Source organism: Callionymus lyra, chromosome 10, assembly GCF_982586985.1.
Source record: "Callionymus lyra chromosome 10, fCalLyr1.hap1.1, whole genome shotgun sequence".
Lineage (NCBI taxonomy): Eukaryota > Metazoa > Chordata > Actinopteri > Syngnathiformes > Callionymidae > Callionymus > Callionymus lyra.
This window is the reverse complement of record NC_141827.1, coordinates 25,165,995-25,193,404: the sequence shown is the minus strand read 5'-3', so window position 1 is coordinate 25,193,404 and position 27,410 is coordinate 25,165,995. Positions and strand designations below refer to the sequence as shown.

General features: G+C 37.5%; 1 protein-coding gene across 4 annotated transcripts in view; it reads right to left on the bottom strand.

Moving 5' to 3' along the window:
- Positions 1-4,211: 4,211 nt before the first annotated feature.
- The window catches only part of atp2b2 (ATPase plasma membrane Ca2+ transporting 2), a 66,028-nt gene continuing 42,829 nt past the window's right edge, over positions 4,212-27,410 (bottom strand). For 3 of the 4 annotated variants that reach the window (XM_087801674.1, XM_087801675.1, XM_087801676.1), the window contains 11 exons: positions 19,569-19,810; positions 19,240-19,474; positions 13,934-14,113; positions 13,197-13,284; positions 13,007-13,113; positions 11,922-12,113; positions 10,734-10,947; positions 10,446-10,657; positions 10,267-10,374; positions 9,323-9,505; positions 4,212-5,979 (listed from right to left, as the gene is read on the bottom strand). In XM_087801674.1, the coding sequence (XP_087657800.1) occupies positions 5,671-5,979; positions 9,323-9,505; positions 10,267-10,374; positions 10,446-10,657; positions 10,734-10,947; positions 11,922-12,113; positions 13,007-13,113; positions 13,197-13,284; positions 13,934-14,113; positions 19,240-19,474; positions 19,569-19,810 (2,070 nt within the window). In that variant the 3' untranslated portion in view covers positions 4,212-5,670. Of the gene's footprint in view, positions 5,980-8,062; positions 8,156-9,322; positions 9,506-10,266; positions 10,375-10,445; positions 10,658-10,733; positions 10,948-11,921; positions 12,114-13,006; positions 13,114-13,196; positions 13,285-13,933; positions 14,114-19,239; positions 19,475-19,568; positions 19,811-27,410 lie in introns of all 4 variants that reach the window. The other variant, XM_087801677.1, reaches the window with a different exon arrangement.

Below are 27,410 nucleotides of genomic sequence, written 5' to 3'. Positions count from 1 at the left end.
TGATGAAGCTTCATGAAGCAGTGTCATTGTTATCAGAGTCCACTAGATGGCGGTCTCTACACTATTTTCATTTGTTTCGAACAACTGTTCTCATGAAACATCACATTAATTTCAAACTGATGGCGCCACCTACTGACCTCTAAACAATTCCAAACAAGACCATCACTACTACTTAGTGTGTTTTGCTAGTGATGTGTTGATGAAGCTTCATGTAACAGTGTCATGTTGTTTAGAGGTCAGTAGGTGGCGCCATCAATTTGAAATTGATGTGATGTTTCATGAGAACAGTTGTTCAAAACAAAGCAAAATAGACCACCATCTAGTGGACTCTGAAAATAATGACCCTGCTTCATGAAGCTTCATCAGACCATCACTACTCTTTTGTGTAGTGTTTTTTTTAAATATATTTAAGGTAGTAGAGTGTTTAGACTGTACTATCATAATGTCAGCAATGTTGAAATATAACTTCTTAAGATATTTTAATATATGTTGCTCATCAGCTGGAATAAATATAACTGTGAGGTGTGTAACAGTATTGGATAATACAATGGGTTTTTGTCTACGTTGAGATGTGGAAGTTGGATTGTCGTAACTGTGTCAAGAGCCGTCTACCTTTAGTGATGTCATGAGTTAGACCATAGAGCCGTTCAAAGAGGTCTGGAGGAACCAAGGTCTTTTTCTTTCTCGATTATTCCATCAGAAAGTATGCTACAATTAAAAAATGGGTTCATTCAAATATAATTACCATGGAAATGAAAAAGGGCTTTAATATAAAAAAAAAAAGTATATATATATATATATATATATCTTGCCCTTTAAAGTATATACTTTATTGAATATTGTTTTTATTGTTTAAACGCTTTGTGACCCTGGTCTAGAAAAGCGCTATACAAATAAAAATTACTTACTTACTTACTTATATATATATATACTGTATATAAATTAATCGCTGTTCTATAATTTCTAATGGATTGAAACAGCTTTTTATGTTTTTATTAAAGTTTGTATCATTATTATGTATTATTATGTTTTTTTTTAGATTGACACAATGTTTTTTTTCTGAAATAATTAAGATACAACACTACCTTCGTATTTGAGCAAAAGATGTCATAAGGGATTTCATTATTTTTCCACGTTACCCGTGGAAACAGGTAGTATTTGCACAACAAGTAAATAACCAATTGACAGAGAACTTGAAAAAAAAACGCCAGAATTCCAAGAACATCAAGTATCATCTGCACAAAGTGTTGAGAATGACTCACTTGATCCAATGAAGATCCGTGTCACAGACGACACCTCCTGGTCACAAGCTGTCACTGCAGCTCTTCACCTGGCAGGAGCTTCAAATATTTGCCTCCAAATATTGTTGTTGATCTTCTTGAAGGAAAACAACAAAAAAAGCTGGTGTTGCTGCAGGAACGACTTGTCTGGAGTCGTTCCTGCATGTTTGTGTGTTTGTGGGTCAACAAGTCGCCGCATATCACCTTCGCTTTGAAGCAACAGACAACATCGCGTGTGTGTGAGTGTGTGAGTGTGTGTGTGTGTGAGTGTGTGTTTGAGTGTGTGTTCCCTCCTGTCCTTCCCACAGTGCCCCCCGCTACAGGAACCATCGTCTCCCCTTATCCCATTAAGACAATTGCCAAGGCTGGCATTCAGCATGTGTGTGTGTGTGTGTGAGAGACGCACACACACATACGGACCAATGGATAAAAATATAGCGACCTTGCGCACACACACACACACACACACACACACTGGGCAGAGAAAGAGTAATTTCAAAATCAAGCCTTTGAGGTGAGAGAAGAAGAGAAAAACCTCCACCAGTGTTGGCGGATTGTAAAGGACTGTCAGTTACTGGGTCCAGCTCTGAGGGCCAAAGGGAAGCAGCGGGATTGAACCAGGGGGCCCAATAAAGGAGCATTCTTCCTGGAAATCGGCCCTCGCACATGGACCTGAATGAGCCCGGGGGCTAATCTTCCCGAGCTGTGGGAGCCCACTCTATATTCACCGGCGGTGCCGCCCGAGTGGGGCCAGGCCGCGCATGTTGATGCTAGGTGTCCACATGCTAACGCTAATGCTGACGCGAGCACAACTGCTATGCTAGGAGGAGGAAATTTAGGGATATTTTTTGGGGGGGGGTAATCTAAATAAAGAGCTCAGAAAAACTTGGAACTGACTTCCCTGAAGTTAATATGGTTTTGAGGCTGTGATGTTGCAATAGAAGTGACAATATAGTTATAATTTTTTAACATAATTGTGAGCTCATGCCTTTTCTAATTCAATTCAAGAATTATAAGTGTGTTTAATTCACCTTTTCCACACGGCTGCACTCTCTTCATCACCGCCTTCATCGCTGCCCCTTATTCTGCAGATCTCAAAATTCAATTGAAGGAAAAAAAAACAATTGGTTTTCTTTCGCTAATATTTGTGACTCTTGTCAACCAGCAAGTGGAAAAGATAATATAATATAATATGATTTTATTGATCATCATCTCTTGATGTAGACAGTGTTTGTGACGATGTACAACGGCCAGTTCGCTTTTTATCTGTAATATGCCGTGTCAAGTTCACATAGAATAAAAATCCACACTGTTGTTTAATCATTTGAAATATATATACATTGTTGACAATTTAAACCAAGAAAGCAACTCAAAACACAATCACGTTTGCTCTAACATATGAATGCCGAGTTCTTTAATGTAAGTAAATAAGCAAGTAAGTAATGGTTATTTGTAAAGCTACATGAAAACTCTTCTTTCATCTCTCCATCTTCTCATCTGTTGCCATGGTAACACGATGAAAGCCTTGGGCAGAACAACGTCGACTTCCTGCGTGTGATTCTATAAAATATGGCCGTTTCAAGGTAAGAGTTTATCTTTTGCCAGTTCAGATGTTGACTTGTACACAAGAAACTGGATGAAATACATTTTTTATATATATTTTATTTTTTTTCTGTCATTGGGGATAATTATCCAACTACGTCATAATTGCTCTGCCGCAGAGAATCGCAGCAAATCTTGTGCGTGTGTGTGTGTGTGTGTGTGTGTGTGTGTGTGTGTGTGTGTGTGTGTGTGTGTGTGTGTGTGTGTGTGTGTGTGTGTGTGTGTGTGTGTGTGTGTGTGTGTGTTTGTGATGACGTCATTCTGACGATCGCATCTTCTTACTCTGGCCTAAGTTTGCATTTTCAGGCTCCAGTTGTTCCTCTTCTGTCTGTGTGGAGGATGTCTGCCCCCTGGTGGACATCTGATGACTTGCGCAAGAGTGCTAAGTTAAAATAAATGATTTTACTATATATATATACATGTTTGGCTCTTTGTGATTTGAGGTCTTCGGTTAAAGTCTGCAACATTAGAGGAGATAGGGCTTTACTTTTTTTATTATTATTATTATTATTTATAGTAATTAGTCATTGTTATCGATTATAAATGTTTATTTAGCATTATTATTATTTTTTGTTTATTTTAGTTTTAGTTTTCTAGAAAACAATGAGATTTAGTGGAGGAGTTGTATGATATGATATTTTAATATATATATATATATAAAATAAAAGTCCTTATTAATTATATTATTTATCTCGAAAACAGCTTTTAAATCAATTTGCAAATACATTGTTTTCTAAAATAAATCTTGAATATGAACTGAAAGAGATAAAATAACTAAAACAAAATATACAGTATATAGTTGTATTTATTTATTACAAAGTTGTAAATGATGTTATAATTAGCTAAAATTGTTATAACGGTTTTGTTTTTTTAAATTAATAATTAGGTGTTTTATTTGTATGTTTATTCACTGTATAAATGTACAAGAGATAGTGTTAAGTAAGTAAGTAAGTTAAGATGATGATACTGTTTATTTCTCATGTGTCTTTTTTCAAGTCTTTATTTCATTTAGTTGTTAATATTTATGATAATAATAATAATTAAAATGTATTGACAATACATTTGTTTTTATTAATCAATGTATTTGTATTCATTCATATTCTGTCAATGATTCCTGTAGGAATATTGTTGTTATTATTTTTATTACAAACAATAATCATATATACTGCCTGTTATTTTCCGTCTTTGTGAAGGATATTGAAGCTTAAAACTAAAAAGAATTCTTCAATAAAGGCTATAGTCAATTAGACTAAATTCAATATTTTCATTTTTCAAACTAAACATTCCGTAATCTTTAAACATGTTTCCTATCAAAAATACGCCCCTTGCTGTAATTATATTTTTATTAGTCATTTTTACAGATAAATAAGCAAATAAATTATCAAGTAAAACATCCGTAAAAGAAAACAAAAGAAATCTTCTAAGATCTTCTAAACAGAATATCAGACTGTTTTCCCAAATAAAATAAAATAAAAATCTAACAGGACAGATTTATTAAATTCTCATCAAAGTGGTAAAGCTTGTGCGCCCTCTTCAGATGGACAGATCAACTGGCAAAATGATAGAGGAGGATAAATAAAGATTGTACGTGTCGTTGTATAGTTAAGTATAAAAATCATTATTGTATTTTTTTTAAGTTGCATAATGAGCCTATCATGCTTGCAGATGAGAAAACCTTCCGAGTGCGCCGACGCTCTTGTGTCTGATTGGTCGAAGCACGATAAATACAACTAGTTGTACAGCTGAACGCGAGAGCGTTTTTTTTTTTTCCAGATGACGACAGGAAGACAAGCCGGGTTCAAAGACACGAAAGCACATCGAGAACTACGCCACACAAGCTGTCATTCAGAACCAGATGCACAAAGGTTTTGTATTTTAAAGTCAAAGCAACACTTTTTTTTTTTCCTCTTGGATGTGTGTGAAAGGAAAATCCCTTGAACCCAAAATGAATCATTATAAAGTTCATCAAAATGGACGTCTTCGGCGTGCGACTCGATCGAGGGTCACACACACAAAAAAAAGACAAAATAAAAGAAATAAAATTTTAAAAAAGCCACTCCAGCTTGATCCTGACAATCATGACACTTGACTACCCACTAAGTTTTGGTTTCTTTTGTCTAGAAATATCTACAATATGTGACATAATAGCAGGCAAAGTCCAGCACACATCGTTATTACTCTTCTTAATATAACACCGACACAGCGCCTCCTGGAGGTTCAGCTGGGCCTCCTTTCTTCTAGAAAACCAGGAGGTATCTCTACGAGGCTGTAAACAAATTACATTCTCTTTTTAGGACATAAATAAAGTATCGGTAGCCGTTAAAAGCAGGAACAAGGCAACATGCCAACGAACAAAGATAAAACTCTCTCTAAATATATATTAATATATACGTTTAAAATATATCGCAGCCCGTCTTTTCCTCTCAGAAGTTCATGCCACACTCAAGGGATCTTTAATAAAAAAAAAAAAAGAAAAAAAGAAAAGAAGGAAAGCAGCCCCGGCCAATCACAACCCACAAAACCCTTTTGGAAATAAACCCTGGCTAATGTACATTCATGCAGGAGCGACGATAATAATCCGATTGAAACTATCTGTATTGAGAGGAGGGGGAGCCAGAGGGCAGGGGGGGGTCAAAGTTCGTCCCCCACCACGCTTTTCTCCTAACAGTTCTCGGCCGTCCAGGACCACGTGCTGTTTCTCTCCGTTAAGAAGAAGGAAAAACCTTTTCAGCAAGTCGTCAGAACCGGCCGGTGAGTTGAGAGTCATGGCGGCGTGTACAGGGAGGGGTTAGAGGCTGGTCTCCAGGCTGTGCAGGGGACTGGCCGGGCCGGAGGAGGCGGCCGACTTGGTGGTGTCGATGGTGAGGTTGACCACGCCGCTGTCGATGGCGTTGTTGTTCTTGTTGGGGGACGTGGGCTGGCTGGAGTTCTTCCTCCTCCTGTGCGCCGGGTCCAGGTCGTCGATGAGCGGGATGTTGGGGGTGGAGTCGTCGATCCGGAACTCGGGGTGCGTCATGAAGTTGTGGATGGAGGATCTGGAGTCAGGTTTTTCCAGGCCTTCGTACAGGGAGCTGCGGAAGGCGTTCACGACTCGGATCTGGAAAAAGATTAGAAAGATTTTGGAGACTTCGAAGAGATTTTTTTAACGAACCCTCGTGGTTAAAAACAGGATCATCTCAGGGTGGGTTAAAAAAGAAAGGAGCTGCGTTGGGCAGTTCCACGTGCACTAATGGTCACACAACAACTCTCAGGAGGAACACAGACGCTGGTTGTAAGTATACGCGCTCGTCCGTATACCTAGAAACAAGCGGGTTAATGTGAAGGTGAGAGGTCATCGCATGCAGGGCCGAAGACGTCCGGGAGGTCAGTGAGGAGGAAGCAGGTTAAATCATCTTCTCAGGAGTGACACACACTCAGTGTGTGTCCATGTGAGCTCTACCAACACACAACACACAACACACAACAACAACACGTAAGCGAACATGCAACAAGACAACAGGATGGAGACGACGACACACTGACGACACACAGAGGGTCTTTAATTTAGGGTTTAACTTCCTGCATGATAAACACTCAAGTACAACGAAATGTTAACATGTAAACATTGAACAAATAAACCCTGAAACCAAAAACAGATTTCAAATCTTTTTTTTTTTACAAAAAAGCCAGCTTTAGATTACCATCTGGATCCATTCATCTATTGCGGTGTCTCTCACTCTCTATTGATACGGCGATACATCACAATTTTGTTTTCCACCATACTGAATACTGTATATAGTTTTTTTATGGTTAATATTTCAATAAAATGTGCGTAAAATTAATGAATCATTATTATTATTATTTTATTATCATGCAAATATTTAAGGCACATTTATTTCTGTGTTATCCGCCTAAGAAAAAGTAACAATGAAATCCTGCATGATCCCTTAGATGACTGGGGACAAGAGGATACAGTCGGCTCCAGCAGCCTTCAAAGACGATGTTTGAACATATGTTGGTTTCAAAACAAATAAGAGCAGTTACGACTTTGAGAGTCATGTGGTCTGTAAATTCTGCAACACCAGAGTCAAGTACTTGACAATACTACAAATATATCCTTGTTCCTACAGTATCATGATATATTGTGAAACATGTTTCGCCACACTCTTTTCAATACACACCCCTAGTATACAGATTATTTACGAGCTACTACTTCTTAGTTTACTGTGCGTGAACTAGTTTCTGGAATGCTACTGCCACCTGCTGTTCATTTTGCTCATTTAAATTTAAAAAATGTAAGTACAAAAATAGTTATTCCAAACCTGTCATTTTTTTGAGCTCTTGGAAAGATTAAAAATTCATTTAAAATTATCGAAATGTTTAATTAAAGTCAATAATATATGTAAATAATACATTTAGTTCAGACAATTATCCTCTTGCATGTTCTGACTATTACAAAGACACCGTTTCTTTAAACGACTTCACAAACAGCTGATTACACAAACCCTTGCAAGAGCCAATGTCCTCAGGGTCAAGGTGACCAGAAGGCACGAAAAAAAATGTGTTTGTGGTATCCCTTGTTTTGTCTCTGGGTCAAGGTGAACGACCCACACCACTGCATATGTATTTATGAAAACCAGGGAAGTCGTTCGGGTCACTTTGACCCAGAGATAAAGGAATAAGGAAGAAGTTTACGATGAGATCACTTTTAAAGCACCTAAGAGCAACATTTCACTCGTACTTCAGTGTTTATTCAGTGGCAGGTCCATGTAAAAAAAAAGTTGACGTTTAAAAAATATAATAATAAAAAAAGAGGGGTGTTAGGTAATGGGCATAAGGGTCGGGGGGGAGTAAAGGGGTGAGCAGAGGGAGACAAACTCACAACCTGAAATTTCATGGCGCGGGTATCACCCTTAGTCCTGCGATCCTAGCACTCTGAGGAAACAAAGACACCTTTGAGAGGACAGCAGAGCACAGGAGGACTCGTGTGACGAGACGACAAGACAGAACGAGACACGTCTTCAGGGATGCCGCCCCGGGATACAGATTTTTCTCCAGGATTGCATCCCTGAAGCACAGACGGAAGAGAAGCAGACAGACAGTTCTGACTCACGGCCAGTAGTGGGAGCAGCAGGAGTGCTTGAAGGAGAGGAAAGCGCATTGGACAAGGACACGTGACTAGGACTAGAAACATGGGTTACATCCTGGTTCTGGCTGGCGCTGGACGACTGGCGGCGCAGAGGCCCCACCCCATGAAAGGAGGTGCCGCTCTTGAAGGTGTTGACTACTTCGATCTGCGGGGGGAGAGCGAGACAGAAGAGGACACATGGCGGCTGAGAGCGACACGGACCAAACATGGCGACATCACGACAGATCACGCTGACTTGACGACACCTCGACAGCTTCTCAGTAGTTTTGTCTTCACTGATCTACACTTGGTTTGCATCGAGTTAACAAGAGGAAGTGCAGATACAACTCAACGGTTTATACTTACTCAACCTTTTTTTTCATTATATTCAACTATGCATCACCAGTAGAGGTTTGGATTTTGATAAGAGGCGCTGACGTGCAAAACACATTTATGACTTCCATTTATATTTCGCTGAATACAATTTGAGTCAACTTCGAAGAAGGTATTCAGTCCAATGTTAACCCAGATTTTATCAGACTAATATAATAATGACTACAGACTATTTTAAACTCTTTATTTTTGCTTGACGGACACTCACAGCAGCGATTGTATAAAAGGTGGCCCCTGAGGAAATGCTTGCCCTCCACTGCTTGAATAATATTTCTACACTACATTACTTTATAATTGTTTCAAAGCAGTGGTTGCAGAGATGGCAATTGTAGTCCTTTCCATAAGGTTTGAAGATTTAAGAATGCATATATGTAGAGTCTACACTAAGATGTCAAACTCACAATCAACTTAATTTTTACTCTTATTTGAAGTCAATTGTTTGAATGGGTTATCTCTCTTCCTTATCTTATCCTAAACACTCACATCTTTATAGATCAACATGAATATTAATGTACTTTAATATCTAGTCAACTGAATGATGATGAGCCTCCGAAACTTGATACACATATGGTCTACACTTACACTGCTTGAACAGTAGGGGGAGGCAGAAACAAACATTTTCAATCTTCAGAAGACATTTATGCACCACATAAAGTTATTTCACAGACAGGAAGTGTTCTGGAAAATCACAACAAGCTCTCTAAGAACTGATCATTTGTTTTGCACATCAGGGCCACCGTAGAATTCTGATCGATCAATGTAAGAAGGAACTCTTCGGTGACTGACATCTCCACTCTTCAGGACGCTCGCCGCTTTAGGGTTTTTATCAAGATGGCGGCTGAAGGAAAACATGAGCCAAAGGAGCAAAACAATCCACAGAGATGGTTCTCAACAACAAGTCAGACATTGACGTCGGCACCACTTTTGTTCCAACTCTCACCTGAGTCTGAATGCGGTTGAGTCCTCGGAACCAGAGGATCTGTCCCCTCCTCAGCTCCCTCTCGGCGTGGTCGATCTCCTCGTTGTCCTCGTTCATGTCGTCCTCGGGCAGCTCGTCCTTCTTGCTCAACTGACCGGCTCGCTTCAGGAAGCGCAGCCTGTTGTTGGGTATGGAGGATATGATCTGAGGAGAACGACAGAGACCATCGTTGTTTTTGATGCTTTATAAAGGGAGGTACGGTAAATAAATTTAAGAGGAATATTATTTAAAAAATGTAATAATGTATAACACTTTTGTAACTCGTCATTTCAAATGGATTTCTACACAAAAAATGGTTCTTAAAAAAATACAATACAACAAGAAATGATATCAACAGACTTGTACAATTATAAAAGAGGTAAATCATTATCTTTTTTAAATCATTTATAACACTTTTCTATCTGATAATATAAAAAAAATGTTTATTTCTGTACAAAAAATGTTCAAAAGAGAAGATATAATATGATTAAAGATGATACGAGCAAACTTAATACAATAAAATATATAAGAGGTACATCTATTCATCGTATTTAGAATACTTTTGTATCTGCAAAATTATAATATAAAACATATATACACATATAAACATGTAAATACATATATATCATGTACAATATGTGTGCTTATTACTAACAAAATGTTAGTTTTTTCAATCATTCATGTTATTTTAATTGTAAATATTATGTCAAATTAAAAAAAATAAAATCCCTGTCTGCAAGCCTCCCTTTAATTTATTACAATAAAATATGAATAAAAATAAAATAATGGAATTGGATCACAATGTCCATGAAATTACCTTTAAAACTATTTCTAAATGTTGTTTTTTTTGTTTTGTTTTTTATTTGATGGCCATATTTCATCATCAACGGTAAACATTTCTAAATAATATTATTATATTATATTACCTGTCCCCAAATAAGCTCTCCTAGTCCCAGAAAAACACACCACATCCATTTTTCCACATCCAGAGGAGTACAGCTGAAGGGCTTCCCTCCGAACTGTATAATCAAAATCTATTGGGGGGGAAAAAAGAAACATTTAATTAAGACCAAACATATATCTTGAATAGTTTGTTGATATTTACCTGTACGCCGAAAGTACCGAAGACGATGGAGTAGAAGATGGGATTCTTGAACATGCCTTCAAAGACGTTCCTCTCGCCGTGAATCTTCCGTGCATTGATCTCGTTGAAGAGCTGCATCATGACGAAGGCGTTGAAGATGATGGTGTAATGTTCGGACGGAGGAGAGTGGAGAGGAGCGTTGCGTCCGCTGTCGATGTCGAAGAGTTTCTCACCTGCGCCGAGAGCAAGAACGTGCCATTGAAGGACCACGACTGAACACATCTGGAGGTAGAATGATGGAAAACATACCAGCAAACAAGAGTGTGAAGATGATGATGAGCTGGTAGACGGCGTGGCCGAAGATGTTCTTGGTCATGGTGCTGGAAATGAGGGGCTTGTTGCGTCCGTACGGCCGTCTCTTGAGCAAGGATTCGGTGGGAGGTTCGGTTGCCAGAGCGAGAGACGCAAACGTGTCCATGATCAGGTTGACCCACAACATCTGGACGGCCTTCAGTGGAGAATCCTGGAAAAGATTAAAATGACATCTCAATTAGGATGCTTCAGATTCAGAGCCAGAGCAGGAGAGGGAAGGAATAGTCTGGATCTTGATTTTTGCCCGAAAAAATTTGCAACAAAGCATCTAAAATTGTCAAGCAGAATTAAAATTTACCGTACTTGTTATCTATCTTAACTTGTATTAATTACACTTATTATAAACTGTAGCAATCTATCAAATACATATTATTTTCATCATGTTGTTTAAAAAAACCTGATTAAATGTAACAACTAGAAACCTATTTTACTAGCTTTTATTTCCCTATTTACACATATAAGACAATTAAAACATTTTTATTTTAGACTTTAGACTTTCTTTATTGTCATTGCACAGAAGAACACAGCAGTCAAAAACTGGCAACGAAATTTCGCTGCTTGGCAATCGTTTAAAAAACACGGCTTAGGGTGATTGTATAAATATGAATATTAATCATTTATAAATAGAGCAATAAAATATAAACAGAATAATTATTTTTTTTTAATATATATATATATATATAAAAATAATGCAATATATATATATATATATATAAATATATATAAATAAATAGAACAAATAAATAATGTATTAAATAGTTGGCAAAATGTTTCATTGTTAATTATTATTTTGTTAATCCTATTTTCTTTTTAAATAACTAGAACAATTGAAATCCTTGAAATAATAATACTGTCTTTTTTTTTTTTTCTTTTTTTTTTGTTATTTAGTCATTGTTAAAGTGAATTTGAGTTAATTTGTTTTTTAACTTTTAAAATGGGCAAAAGAATAACAGAAATGTAATATAATTGGTTCTAACCCTGCCTTTTAAAACCAGGTAGTCTGCTTTATGGGTTCAATATTAAAAAAAGGAATCCTCACAAAGCTTCAATCATTTCACAATTCTACTTAAACAGACTTGAAACCATAAAAAAATATTGTACACCATAGCCTTCAGAGTGTCTGACCTGTGTGATGCAGGCTCCGGTGAAGGCCACGATGACCGCGACCACGTTGACCGTCAGCTGGAACTGCAGGAACTTGGAGATGCTGTCGTAGACGTTTCGTCCCCACATGACGGCCTTGACGATGCTGCTGAAGTTGTCGTCGGTCAGGATGATGTCGGAGGCTTCTTTGGCCACATCTGTGCCGGCGATGCCCTGATGGACAACAGGTGGAGGTTCAAAGTCGTGCACCGTTTATCAAGAAGAAAAGTAACGAGAGAGGTAGTGTTGCTATCTCACCACTAGGAGACGCTGTTAGTCCACGCTTTTTATTTCATAAAGAAATGGTTGAACTGATACTGCAGAGGTGATGCGTCTTTTCAACCTGTTTCTATTTTTTACTTTCAGTAAGTCAGCCTTCTTTGCCTGATCTTTTGTCCCTTTTTCTTCTCGTCAATAAAAACTATTTGTTGTTATGTCCAAACACATCATGTCTACAAAAACTTTAACTGACGTCGACAAGTCTTTATCACGTGACGAAAACGAGCCAACGCACAGTAACAAGCATTGACTATATCTTGCAAAAATTATGACTAATAAATACTCGACTAAACGACTGTAAAATTAACTATATAAGACACTTTTTGAATAGTTTAAAAATTGCATCAGGCGAGCGTGGTGTGTTCAATACTGTAGGAACGGCTCTGAGGCATCAAAAAATATTAATAAAAATAAATATATGTATGTATATAAATAAATATATATATAAATACATAATATATATACTTAAAATAACAAAAAAACAAAACATGAATTGATATATCAATCTCTTTATTAAATTTGAATTACAGCGACTAAAAGCATATTCTGTTTTCTGGAATAAATGCACAGTGTATATGGTTGTAAATGTACATTCTCTTCACTTTATTCTAACATATTTTAATTTTTTATATTTCATATCTTAGACGATTCAGTATTGTTTTATTTTATCTTTTCCATTGTATTTTAACATTTGCACAATATTGTATTTTGTATTTTTCCTCGCTGTGTCTATTTGCAAATGGACGGAGCAAGAAATATAAATCCATCCATCCATCTCTCTATCTTACCATGGCGAAGCCGACGTCTGCTTTCTTGAGTGCGGGTCCGTCGTTGGTTCCATCTCCAGTCACAGCCACCACCTGCCTCTGTTCACACATCGTGCTATCAATGATACCTGGAGACACACACACAGATTTCAATTGAACCTCATTCTTTTTTTTTTTGTTACGTCATTTAAAGAGAGGAAAGTGACAACACCTTTAACAAGCGTGTGTTTGTCTGTCGGGGAGGATCTTGCCAAGACCCTGAGCCTCGGCCAGACTTTGTCCATGCGCTCCTGTTCCACCTGCACAAGCACAAGGACATTCGAATCGTGTTAAAGGTCCCATTTTAAAGTCATATTAAGACGCTTTTTAATTGTTTTTTTTATCATCTAAGAAAGTTGTAGCTGAAAAACAACTATTACTTAATTGCAGTTCTTCAACATTATTCGGAACGTGTAGGATTGTCCTCACGATAGTACACTAGGGTGAATAAATTCTTTAACAATATTAATTAAGCTGGAAACTTGAAAAAAATGTTATTAAAAAACAATCCCGGAGGTCTAAACCTTGAAGGGACTCGTTGTATAAACAAAGCAGGGCGTGATTACAGCTGGCTGGAGGAGGAGTGAAGACCATTATCACAGCATAATGGACTCCGCTCTCCTAACTTCTATTATAGATGGGGGAGAACTTTATGAAGCAATAACTTCAAAACATTATCATGATGAGGAACTTACTGCCTATTGGAGAGGAAGACTTCAACATTTTGAAACATGTGAGTGAGTCAGGAAAATTGGGTTTTCAAATTAGTTGCCCTTTAATGAATTCAATAAACTTTAAGCCAACTCAAATCACGTAAATCTCTCAGAGGCCAAACAGATCAACTCGGCCTTCTGGACCCAATAGCCCAAGAGTTTGACAAACACGTACAAAACAAAAACAGTCACTTACCTCTCCTTTCTCATTGCGGATCCTCCTGTTGAACTCTTTCCCGTCAATGCACAGGAAGTCCTCCCCCGGCTGGATGATGCCACACTTGACGGCTATAGCTCTGGCCGTGTTGATGTTGTCTCCTGTCACCATGCGCACCGTGATCCCTGCACGCTGGCACCTCAGAATGGCGTCAGGAACCTGCCACGAAAATAACCAGTGTTTTAAACACCTAAGATGTTGTATTACATGCAGATGGAAGCGAGGAAGATTTCGACGTTGAGGATTGTGTCCTCTCTGGTAAAGGTCAGTGTGGGCGAGCTAGCTCTGCTCTCTAAGCCCACGTAAACAAAAAGTGTACACAACAGATACGCCCATCCACTCACATGTCGATGCAGAACCTGAATGCTCTCTGACACATACATTTTGACAGAAATACACACCATTATCTAGACACACACACTCACACACAGGCAGGAATAAACATACTTTTAGCTCAAAGGCATTTGGCAGTTTGCACACAACTAACAAATGAGGGCACGCTCTCGCTGAGAAACACAAAAATAATCCACCACCTCATCGTGGAAAGACGCCAAACGACACTGTGTGTGAACATTAGAAATAACTGTTGAGGCGAGAGAATAACAATTCATCATCTGTATAGGAAGAACACTGTGTGATGGACCTAAACATCTGATTGTGTTTCCATTCTTATCAAAAGTTAAAAGTGAGTCACAGATGAAAGATCGTCCAACGCTCCAGCAAACCAGATCAACCACAAGATCATCAGTTTAAAAGGTAAAATGTATGGTTAAAAAAAAACAACCTAATGATGTTGTTAGCTTAGCCATACCTAGCAAGTTAAGGCTAAAAGACAATAATCAGAGAATTCAAGATTATTTTATCGTAAATAATTTCACATGTCGTATCCAGTCACTGGCCTGTTAAGGACCAATAAAACCTCTTTATTTAAACAGAGAAGCTAATCCTAACAGTTGCATACCTACAGTAGGACTGTCTAAACATTAGTGATGGTCTGATGAAGCTTCATGAAACAGTGTCATGTTGCTTAGAGGTCAGTAGGTGGCGCCATCAGTTTAAAAATGATGTTTCATTAGAACAGTTGTTTAAAAGAAAAGGAAAATAGTGCAGAGACCGCCATCTAGTGGACTCTGAAAATAATGACACTGCTTCATAAAGCTTCATCCGACCATCACTAGTAAACATAGAGAAGATTCACTAACACCTGCATCTATAGTTATGTAGGACTCTCAGTACAATAACCTATGAACTATCTGAGTCACTAATGACAGTAATAATAACTAATGACTAATAACTAATAACTAATGAGAGGAACCACTTGCAGCTGAACCCCTCAAAGACCAAGGAGCTGGTCTTGGACTTCGAGAGGTCCAGGACAAAGCCACGTCCAGTGTCCATCAGAGGTGACGAGGTGGAGATAGTTGACAACTATAAGTACCTCGGTGTATGGATGGACAGTAAACTGAACAGGTCCTGCAACACAGACCATGTTAATAAGAAAGTTCAGAGTAGACTGTACTTTCTGAGGAGGCTTCGATCATTTAACATCTGCAAGAAGCTCCTCTGCATGTTCTAACAGTCTGTGGTGGCCAGTGTCCTGTTCTATGCTGTGGTGTGTTGGGGTGGAAATGTGTCCAAGAGGAGTGTTAACAGGTTGGACAGGTTGATCAGGAGGGCTGGCTCTGTGGTGGCATGAAGCTGGACTCACTGGTTACAGTTGCTGAGAGGAGATCATTGAACAAACTACTGTCCATCATGGATGATGACAGTCATCCTCTGAACACTGTCATCAGTGAGCAGAGAAGCAGAATGAGTGCATGAATGCTCCTCCCCAGGTGCAAAACAAATAGACTCAAGGACTCATTAATTCCTCGGGCTATTAAATTGTACAATTCTGAGTTCAGGGGCAGGAGTGGAGTGAAAGTATCTGGATGTTCTGTTCTATGTTAATCTTTGTATCCTTTGTCTTTGTTATTTTTCTTTGATCTATGTTCTTTATCTTTAGACTTAGATTGTATCATCCTGTTTTTTCTCTTTATTTCTCTTTGTTCTTGTTCTTATTTTGTTTTGATTATTTTTTATGAAAAATTGCTGTATTTTCTGTGGATAATTTGGAAAAAAAAATCTAAATGAAGTTCTACCTAACCTAATAGTCCAGCGATGAGTTCTCTGAGAGGGAGCAAGTCAGAGAGAGAGCGGTGTTAGAAAGTTATAGAGCATTTAGAGTTAGAGAATGAGTTGGAACGTGAGTTTATGTTAGATGGCTCAGTCCGATGCAGTTGGTTTCATAATTTGAATATTCCTAAATCAATCATTTATATAAGTTATTATAATTATATTTAAAAAACAAAACAACTGAACCAACAGGTATTCTTATTTATGAAAATTGATAGTTGTCACTGTCATTAAATTTAGTTTAATTTTTATTTAGGATTTTGTCTTTTTCTCATTTAAACCGGGAAAACACAGTTAAAACTCACAGCAATGCTGAATAATCGAGAGGGCATTAAAGCTCAACCTGAGGTCGTAAAAAAGTGACATCAACATAAACCAGGCAGCAGTTAAATAGTCCAAAACGGATACAATTGTAACTACATTTATATCAATGCACAGAAAAACCCTCTTGAGTGACATCATGAGTGACTTTTTTTCTTCTGCAACTAATCGTGGCAGATGTATTTATCCTCGATGTAAAGCTTCTTTGTGTGTCCCTAAAGGGCTCTAAATAAATACGATGTTCATTATTATTATTATATAACTCTTGACACACAAATAACTGAGACGTATCAGAAAGACCACAACAGTGTTCTAGGCTTTGACTGAGAATGGCCATGTACATTTTTTTTAAATTTAATTACACAAGTGATGTATGACGTATGTTTAAAATTTTCGTAGTGCTGATAAAAAAAAAAAAGTTCTGATTCTAAAGGTAAATTATGACTCAACTGTGTTTAGTTGTTCATGTTCACAAAAGGTTGGGTTTGTTTGCATCTTGGCTGCTGTTTGTCTTTGTCTTTTTTGTTAGCATTGTTTTTATTTGACCTAACTGAAAGAGGAGGAGGTGGAGACGAAGACGAGGCTTATTAAAAATACAATCTGGTCAGGACCCGGGTGAGAGGCCAGTAGGTGAAACTGAAAAAGAATCCTCTTCAGTGTCTCACAAACAGATCTGGTTACCATTTATATTTCTTTCACGACACATCACTTGTTTGATGAATGATGTTCGGTTGATGTTTCCTCAAAATATACATTTTTGTTTTTTAAGATCAGAATAATTGATAAATGATTCATTATCTCTTTAACCATAAATAACTATACTAAAGAAGCAGCATTAGCATTAGCTTTTTGATACTTAACTGCTTCATGTTTAACCACAGTGATCAAAGGACTATAACTTTTTCATTCACTAAGTGGATGGGATCAAGCATACCAACAAGACACTTGGAAAAGATGAATCTCTGTCGAGCATGTATTGACACTATAACCATGAATAAAGTTGTATCAAATCTAAAAGTGGTGATTCATATCAAACATCCTGAAAACTCCCATGAAACAGAATTATGCTGTTACTACTTCACTTCATCTTGAACTTCACGAGAGGCAGAAGCACCAGGGGACAATAACCTCTTCAATGGAGTCAATCATCTGTAAAAACTCAACATTGAGGCCACCAAAGCCTGTCCAGATAAACATGAATATTTAAAGCACAGTCTGAAACTTTCTCCTGTGGTACAGTAGATATTCAGTGATTCGGTCGTGAAGATATTCAATTTGAGGGGAAAGAAAACACTCACTGGAGACAGTGCTGGTGTCATGTCACACACACAAGTGTATAGCTTATTAAATTAACAGAGCTCCAGGGCCACAATATTTTCAGATTGGTTGTGGGTCCCTGAAGTGCCAACTTCCAGAAATCCAGAGTGAAGCTGAGGGAGTCTTGTTAAGGGGGAGCAGGAGAAAGATGGAAACAGGAATTGAAAAGTTGAATAATGCAGCAGAGCAGATGTCATGTCAGGTCAATCTTCCTGCTCTATCTTTTATCCACTGCTCGTACTTCTCCCAATTATAGCACCAATTTCCCCTTCAAGTAAAATACTTTATTCCACTTTAGAGCCCCTTTTAAAGATGGCCTCCAGGAATAATGAGCGCATGAAACAGTGATGGCAGCCAACACACGGCCGGGCCTCCGAGGACATCAATCATGACACTGGGGAGAATTTAAATGTAAGCAAGGAATGGTTTAGTCTGGTTTGAGACGGTCATGTTGTAGCACATTTTAAAGTCAATGTATTTTAAAATATTGAAGGGTAGGCTTTAACTCCAGTTACCTCTGTGTGTATATATATATATAAAGAGAGAGAGAGAGAGAAAAGAAGAAGGTGATACAATGTATTCAATCTCCAGTGGAACAAGTTCACTTCGACAGACAAACCACTTAAAGCAAGAGTCTCAACCTTCCTACATTTTTTCTCTTATTGTCTTAAGTAAATACATAGTGATGGCTTTGGTTCCGTACTTAAGATGTGTTGAAAGATGGCTTAATTAGGTGCTTTAGATGGAAAATAAATACTAAAAAGAAGTGAATAAAAAAATTGTCTCTCTGATTGAGAGTATTATTCTTATAGTTCCATTAGTTTACCATCCCAAAAAATAATTAATTCAAAAAATTACATTTCAATAAAAAAGTAGCTACAATCGACAAAATGGTAATTTCATCTTTAAAAAGTTTCTATAATAAAAAATAAAAGTTGTTCATGGTTGTAACAAACCCCCCAAAACGTATAACTTAATATAAATTCAATTAAAAAAAGGATTTAAATGTTTTTTTAAGTGGTTACACCCACCCACCCAACAAAAGTAGCTTCAATTGAAAACAAATTATAATTTCAAAGAAGTTGCTTGAATTAAAAAAAAACTTTTCTCTGTTTGAAGTTATATTTTTGGGGAAATTTGTGTCTTAATTATTTAATACAAAAAGTTGCTTTTTGTTTTGTTTTTGTGATTGAAGTAAAATCATTTTTAATAATAATAATTTGTATTGTTGCATCAAGATTCTTTGATTAAACCAAGAAACTTTTTTTATTGAATAATAAAAAAATAAAAAAACTACCTTCATAAAAAACACGCATAAGAATAATAATTATCCAAATGAGTTAATGTGGCCAAGTGTAAAAAGCATACATTCTCTCTCAGCTAAACAAAACACACCAAACTACCATCTGGACCCTTCATCCTCTCATTCATTCAAGTGAAACTACTCTCTCTACATCAAAGGAAGCTCTCACCTCGGGCCTGACGGGGTCTTCTATCCCGACCACACCGAGGGCGGTGAGGTCCGTCAGGATCAGGCCTTCCTCCTCCCATTCAGGTTCGGGGTAGCTGGCGAAGTCTCGGTAGGCCACGCAGATGGTCCTCAGACCATCACAGGCCATGGGCTCGATCACCTTCTTCACCATCTCGTCCTTGTCTCGAGGACGGAACATTCTCGGCTCTCCGAGCTCGTTGAGGATACAGTTGCACCTGGAGTGACGAGGGGAGAGTGGATTATTTTCTCGATGATCCAAAGGGAAAAAGGGGGAAATACTTTTTTAATGATCAAGAACAAATGACTTACTTCTTAAGGACAATCTCAGAGGCTCCTTTCGTGTACATGCGGAAGTTTCCATCCGGTAATTTGATGACCGTGCTCATTGACTTTCTGGTTGAGTTGAAGGTGTAGACTTTGTAAAGCTTCTCCTCTGGCATCTGCTTCCTTATCGTCTGGTAATCCCTCTTCAGGTCCAGGACCAAACCCAGGAGACCACATTCGGTCTTGTTGCCCACCTGCTTCGGCAGACCGCCTTCCTTATCTGGGGGCTGGAAGATGAAGAGATGTTGTCAGATCAGTGACTATTTTCCGAGCAATATCTTCCGGTGAAATCACTTCATCTGTGATGTAGTTAATTGTAGACGATCAGGTGTTTCTCGGAATTTTTCTCATGGATTATATTTGAATCTTCCAAGGACTTAACAAGCATGTTTTAGGAGAAATGTTTCATCGGTGACCTATTCACTGAACGACATTTTCCTTTCTTCAGAAGACTTCTTATAGCACCTGCTGGTTATAATTAAGGAGAAGACAGGAAGATGATGGGAATTTAAGATATCTATGGTGGGAAATCACAAAAAAAGATTATTAAATGTTGGAATTACTTTTGGGCATATCTTACTCACTTAACTCAATTTTTAAGGTTGATTTTATTTTTAATTCCATTTATGTTACGTTATTAGTTCACACAGTTAAAATCAAATTTAAGGAAATATATTTAACAAGGAATTTTAGCAAATTACTGTCTGCATCCACCTATATTTCTACAGTTTTAATTTGGTTTAGTTTGTATTAAAAAAGATAAATATGCTGATTCCTAAGATATTTTGCTGCATCAGGTCAGACAAATGTGAATAAAAATGGAGGTGATCATCAATAGATGAGTTTACAAAACACGTAATTATATATGTATTTTAAATCTATAATTCAAACAATAATCATAATAATAATAATTGGACACTTAAAAATGAAAGACTGAGAAATTATTTTTAAAAATCTCTGGTTTCTAAATGTTACATCTGATAATGAGCTGTCATTTCTATGTCATATTTTTAAACATTACCTTCATAAATTGCATACTATTTGACAATATCACTCATTGTAAGATTAGATTTGAAGGGAACACATTTTGTACATTGTTTTTAAATACTGTTTCAACTGTGTTGTTTGTTTAAGCACGGTGGAGATTCCTGTTACGCAAGCTTCATTCCGTCATGTTTTCCAGGGATTGGAAGTACAGTATAGCACGACGTGAGTGTGTGGTCAATGTGTGTGAAAGGCTCCGCGTTGCCATGGAAACACTGCAATCATACTTTGAGAAAGGGACTCGGAAGAAGAGGGTGCTCTCTGCCTCTCTCGGGGGTTCTCACTCTCTGATTGTGATTCCTTTGCAGAGATCTCACTCATTTCACTTCACACATCTCGTATTCTTCTTCCTCCATCACCATCTGCACTTGTCAGTATTCCCAGAGTCCTGCTCCATTAAATCACTGTATTCATTTCAGCGGATTGTCACATGGGGAAGAAAAAGGTATTGAGATGAACCCTCCATTAACGGGAATAAAAAATATTGTGAATATACACGAAACAGCCTATTATCAGTATCACCTGTTTATCGTTGAACGTTATTGGTTGTCTTCCTAACCTGTGTGTCATGTAACGGTTCACTTCTGGCCCTCTGCTTGTTTCCCTTTGATCAAATGTGGCCCTCCTCCGAAATAAAAGTTTGGACATCCCTGCTCTAGCTGCTACTGTTCTCGCAACAATTCACCCCGTCCACCCTGCCTGCACTCTCCTCTTCAACGCCCTTGATGGATAATAGTTAGTGATGGTCCGATGGAGCTTCATGAGTGTCCGGTCTCTGCACTATTTTCCTTTGTTTTGAACAACTGTTCTGATGAAACATCACATCATTGTTTAAACTGATGGCGCCCCCTACTGACATCTAAACAACATGACACTGCTTCATGAAGCTTCATCAGTGCATCACTAATAAAAGGTCAAATGTTTGGAGGACTTCGCAAACAAACAAACCAAAAAAAGGTTAAACTAGTTCACCTACAACAGACATTTTAAGTTAGATTAGATTGATATCTATTTACTTTATTAAGAAGTGGGAAAAATCCTTTGGGAAATTACGGTACAACTTTTCTTATCAAGTTATTTAATGTGCATGGTTGACTTAAAATTAAAGTAGATTCATGTTGATATTGTGACTTATAAAGATGTTCAAGCTAAGCTAAGAAACATAAATTATCCATGTAAACAACTAAAAAGTGCCATTAAAGGAAAGATAGTGGATGGAAAAAAAGGAGATTATTAAGATATATTTGCGACTCAAAGAATAAAAGTAAAATGTCACCATCGAAAAAGGCCTTGAAAATGAGTTTGTCTTCAGTATGTTTTCAAACTCCAGGCCAAAATTCAAAGTCCCTGTAACGCAGGGATTTAAGGAGGAACACAGTGAGGTCCACGTTTATTTGCATGTCTTTCCTGTTCTCGAAGATTTCAGCCTCAGATCTCATTAATCATTAAAACCCAATCACTGCTCTGGTCCCTGCCCCCCCCACCCTCCCTCGTAATTGGACATATCTGGTTAATGTTGTGTCTTGTGAACACAGACCAGAGCACAAATACTTTATACCGGTTTTGTGGTAAATAACCGAATTGATGCTCTCCCTAATGACCGATGATTCAATCAGAGATACACAGTCTGTCACGGGGTAATGAGGGGACGATGTTTGCTTCCTCTGTAATGACCACCAAATATTCCGCACCGCCAGCTTTCATACGCACAACAACATTGTTGCAGCAGTAAAAGACCAGAGCAAACGCTCAATAGAGATTTTTAAAATAAGATGAGGATGTTCTTGCTATGAATTGTTGTTGTAATTTCACAGATTCAACGTCTATTGTACGTGTATAATGATGGAACAAAAGCAACGATTCACTCCAACGTCTGTTTTTTTTTCCTCCTCGTAAACAATTTAGCTCAGGTTTCCCAGGCTTAACAAAACTTTTACACTAAATAACCCATCCACACTCACTTGCACAATAATGACAGGAGGCGGAAAAATAACTTTACATTTAATTGTGACAGAATATCTACAAAACATATAAATATGACCGAATAAATATTTAAAAGGTTGATTATAAGTGGGTGGATGCGAGACACGATCTTAGTAAATCAACTACAGGCTGTGTTTAAGCCTCCAAACCCAAAGTTTTTAATGAACCATCATTCTTATTTGTTTAAACAGATCTAAAAACGTTTAAATTGAGATAGATATGGTTTATTCTTGCTGAAAATATGTGTCAATTCTGTGATGGTACTATATGAAAAAGGCAAAATTAAATATTCTTATTCTTCATTACAACAATGAATAGTTCCTAAACTTAACTCATTAAACATTAAATGCACCAATAAATGAAACTAAAGGTTATATTCAAGGTAACATTTAAAGAATTTAAACCAACCTCTACTTTTCGCTTCTAACAACTGAAGCATTTTTTTTTTGCTGTTGTATTTCTAGCTTTTCCCACTTTAATCTAATATTGTATAAACTAACTTGTGTCGCCACAATATAAGGGACTTGTCTTTGACCTTTGTAATAATCAAAGGTCTTTTTCGTGTTTCGTTGAACAAAGACTACTGTACTGGAGCCATCAGCTGTCTCCCTTCAGATAGGACTGATTAAATGTGTTATCTGGACTCGATTTTAACATAATGAAAAAAAAAAAGTTTTGAAACGTGGATGATTCAATTGATCATCTCGCTCCATTTCAACAATGAAAGGTGAAATGGGGTTTACTTTCCATCCGTCCATCCTTTTCTACAGGTCTACTTTGGAAGTGTTTTCAGATTCCTCTGGTAGCATAAGATTTTCAAAAACATTTCATAAACCGGAGAAAGTCTGTACAGCACATGTTTCTCAACTATATAATCTGAGCTATATCATATGAGAGTATTCTCCACTATGTTTGTACAGACATTTATTTTAAGCTGTAAAATCTTCAATAAATACACATTTCGTCTGTGATCGAGTTTGAATACTGTTTCAAAAGAACAGGTTGGTTAAGTAAAGGCGCCACGGTGCGAAGCAAGCACCTGAGGGTATGTACCCTGTGGATTCTTCTTCTTTTAGATAAGAAAAAAATCTGACAAATTGCATCGACAAAAAAAAAAGGCAACGCTGTACAAACGGAAGAAGATCCTCCTTTGGTTGTTCCACCGCGATTGACACGGGTATCAAGACTGAAGGATCTTCTTTGGCATGACTTCAGTCTGGAGTTGGCAAGCTTTGGACTGGACGTGGCAAACAACCAGCTGCCCTCCCTCTAGTCTCTGGGTGCTTCTGTGGGCAAGGACATATGCCCGAGAGAGAGCTGGCAATCTTGCTTCCTTTTTCACCTGGGGCTCTCCTTAATCCAAGCCTCCTGTTCTTTTCGTTCCTCTGCCTTTATTTCTCACCGGATTTTCGCCGATTCTCTACCATATCGTCGGTATACAGATCATTATGCAACCACTTTATGAAGGGTTTTCAAATGTATTTCTCAATGGTTCTTCCAATGTATTTGAGCTTCAGTACATTCTAGTTCTCAACATGAGTGTGCCGGCCAACTGGGCCGAGTTCTGGAGGCTTGCCGAAGGGCGCGAAGGCACTTGTCCAGTTTACGATTAGGACACGCTAGTATGGCTCGTCTCCTGTTTCCTACGTTTCTCCTCGCTTTCATTCTGAGGCTTTTCATCTTCGTCCTTTTTTTGAAGTCTGTCGCCACGGCCGCTTCATTGAAGGGAAATAAAATGCGGGGATCGTTCGAAAGCTCATTTCAAACCATGAATCATTCATTCTTGCTTTGCTCGCACACATTAATGTTAAGCATCATGAAAATAGGAGCCATTAGCAACAACATGCACACGTGCAAACACACACTTTTCTTATCCTGCCTAGTGACATGTTTTTTTTGATACACATCAAGGATTGCTATGGTTTCTGTCACAATATAATTTCCCCAAACAATCACATCCAATCTGTAAATACTGAACAAGAGAGGAGAAAGAAAGAATCCTGACAGTCGAGCTCCCAAAGGAACTACTAGAAACTCCAAGAAAAAACGATCATATTATAATTTGTATACGTTTTTTATTTATTTTTAAAGGTAACATTTCTTTTGTAATGTGATATTAAAATGAAAAACTAGATGAAGCTAGAAGTATTTGAAGCAATTGAATTGAAAAAAATATATATCTATTATACAACATTTTTTCATTTTTTCTCAATTTTTTCTTTCACTTTTATAGATTATTTTGCTGCTTGTGAGAGATACTATGTTCAGAAATATGGTTAATATATTTGATTTAATGACTTTTAATCACAAACTCCTTCAAATATGTTTTCAATTTAAAGTAGAAATACACATATACTTACAACAAATTATCCTCAAATTCAGAATTATTTTAGATTTATTGCTGAAAGTAATAATCTCCAATAATACATTTGACACACGTCATAATATCTATAATCAGTACCTCAACATAATGACAATAAATCAGTTTTTAAAACACGCATCAAACAAATATATTAACTTGTATCATTAGTAATTCTGACTCTCAGAAAATACTGATAGAACAATATTATTCTTATTTTAAATTCTTATGTACTGTTTTAAATATGGACAATGCATTTTCATCATTAAATTGTTATTTGTTTGCGAATTACACTATTAAGAAACACACTCAGAGTCTGCAGACCTCTGCTGACAGGCTCTTTTTTCACCTATATTTTAACCCCGAAAATGTTATACTTTTTACAGCATTAGAAATATACTTTCCTTTTTTAAATTTTAAGACAGAGAAATAAACTGTGGTAGAAACACAACCTACTTGAGTAAAATTATATAAATAAATATATCTACTGAAGCAATGGCTGACTCGTATTTGCTGCTATTGTAATGTGGAAAACACGTATGAATTATTCAATACCACTTGTAAGTGAAGCTCTGATGCATCATCTGAATATGTCCAATTTATTAAAAAAAAATGCCTGCGTTGCCTCCTCGATGATGAGACACACTTGTGTGTTCACGTATCAATGGCTGTATTATGAGCCGGCAGCAGCAACAAGGCAGGGAAATGTGTGGTGGCCATCAAAGACTTGTTCCGACATCCCACAGGATTGGCCTCTTATATAAGAACACAAAGGCTCATACAAATGGACTTGAGTGATGCTAAGGACTGCTGGAAGAGGACGTGTGGGTGTGAATCTATATTTTTTCTATCATAATTACATTCAAACACCTCCATCTTTCATTTATTTACTTGACACTTGCACATGTGTGGAGGAGATGGAATGCATTGAAGTGTCTACACGTGTGTGCTCACATGCACAATTCAGATTTTTTAGTTGATCACAGAAGTAAAGTTCTGGATTTCAAAGAAAAACAATCGCACTTATTAAAGTTCGTCAACAAATATCTTGCCACCCACGCTTGAGTAAATGACTCAACCTTTTTTCATGGGAAAGGTGATTAAAAACGGAATCAATGTGCTTTTTAATCCACACTAAGCTGCCCGTTGCTGGTGTTTAATGCTGCAGGCTAAGCCGTTATGAAAATACACACCGACACAATGCAGCAGAAATTTCCTCCAGGATCAAATCTTCTGATGAAATTATTCAAACTAAATAATAATAGTTCACGGACGCATTTTCTCTTTTTTTCTAATCTCTCTACACATGTCTCTTGATCTACTGTCCAATTTACCTTTTGAAATATTATTTATTTTATCACTACTAAATCGATTCTAACAGAAACTGTCATCTAGGTAAATCAATTAATTTCTTTTATAAAATGATATAAAAGAACCTTTAATGCAACATATTTCAAACAGTGCAAATATTGCGTTTGAAGTGTGTGAGAAAGGAAAGCCTCAGGCAATTCAGCTTCCTGGGAATTTAAAGCTAATGAAAGTGTTTTGCATGCAACACATTATTTAAATAAAGGTCAAAGGCATTCGACTAAAAAAAACCTTTTTTTTTTACCAGAAAAAAAAGCTGATTTTGGCAACAATTATTATTGTTAAGTTGAATCTCATGCAAAAATAACTTCATGTACAGAGCTTGGCTCATGAAGATGTCAAAGTTTAATTATAATCATATAATTATTATAGTTCAGTCTTTTTATGCTAATTTTCCATTATTTTCATATAAATGTGTTGCGGGGAAATCAGACAAGGAACTATCACGTCATAGGTCAAGGGCCTTCTCTATAATGATGTACAGCAAACATGATATTCTCAGAGAATGATCCTCCATCCAATGGTGTTTAACCACTGACGCTCTTAACTGATTTCTTAAAGTGCACTGTCATGAGGCACGCTTTAAAGATCAGGAAAATATGTGGACAAGTGGTATTTCTGGGTGGATTGGTGGGTGTATGGTTGGATGGTTGGTTGGTTGGATGGATGGATGGATGGATGGATGGATGGATGGATGGATGGATGGATGGATGGATGGATGGATGGATGGATGGATGGATGGATGGATGGATGGATGGATGGATGGATGGATGGATGGATGGATGGATGGATGGATGGATGGATGGATGGATGGATGGATGGATGGATGGATGGATGGATGGATGGATGGATGGATGGATGGATGGATGGATGGATGGATGGATGGATGGATGGATGGGTGGGTGGATGGATGGATGGATGGATGGGTGGGTGGGTGGATGGATGGATGGATGGATGGATGGATGGATGGATGGATGGATGGATGGATGGATGGATGGATGGATGGATGGATGGATGGATGGATGGATGGATGGATGGATGGATGGATGGATGGATGGATGGATGGATGGATG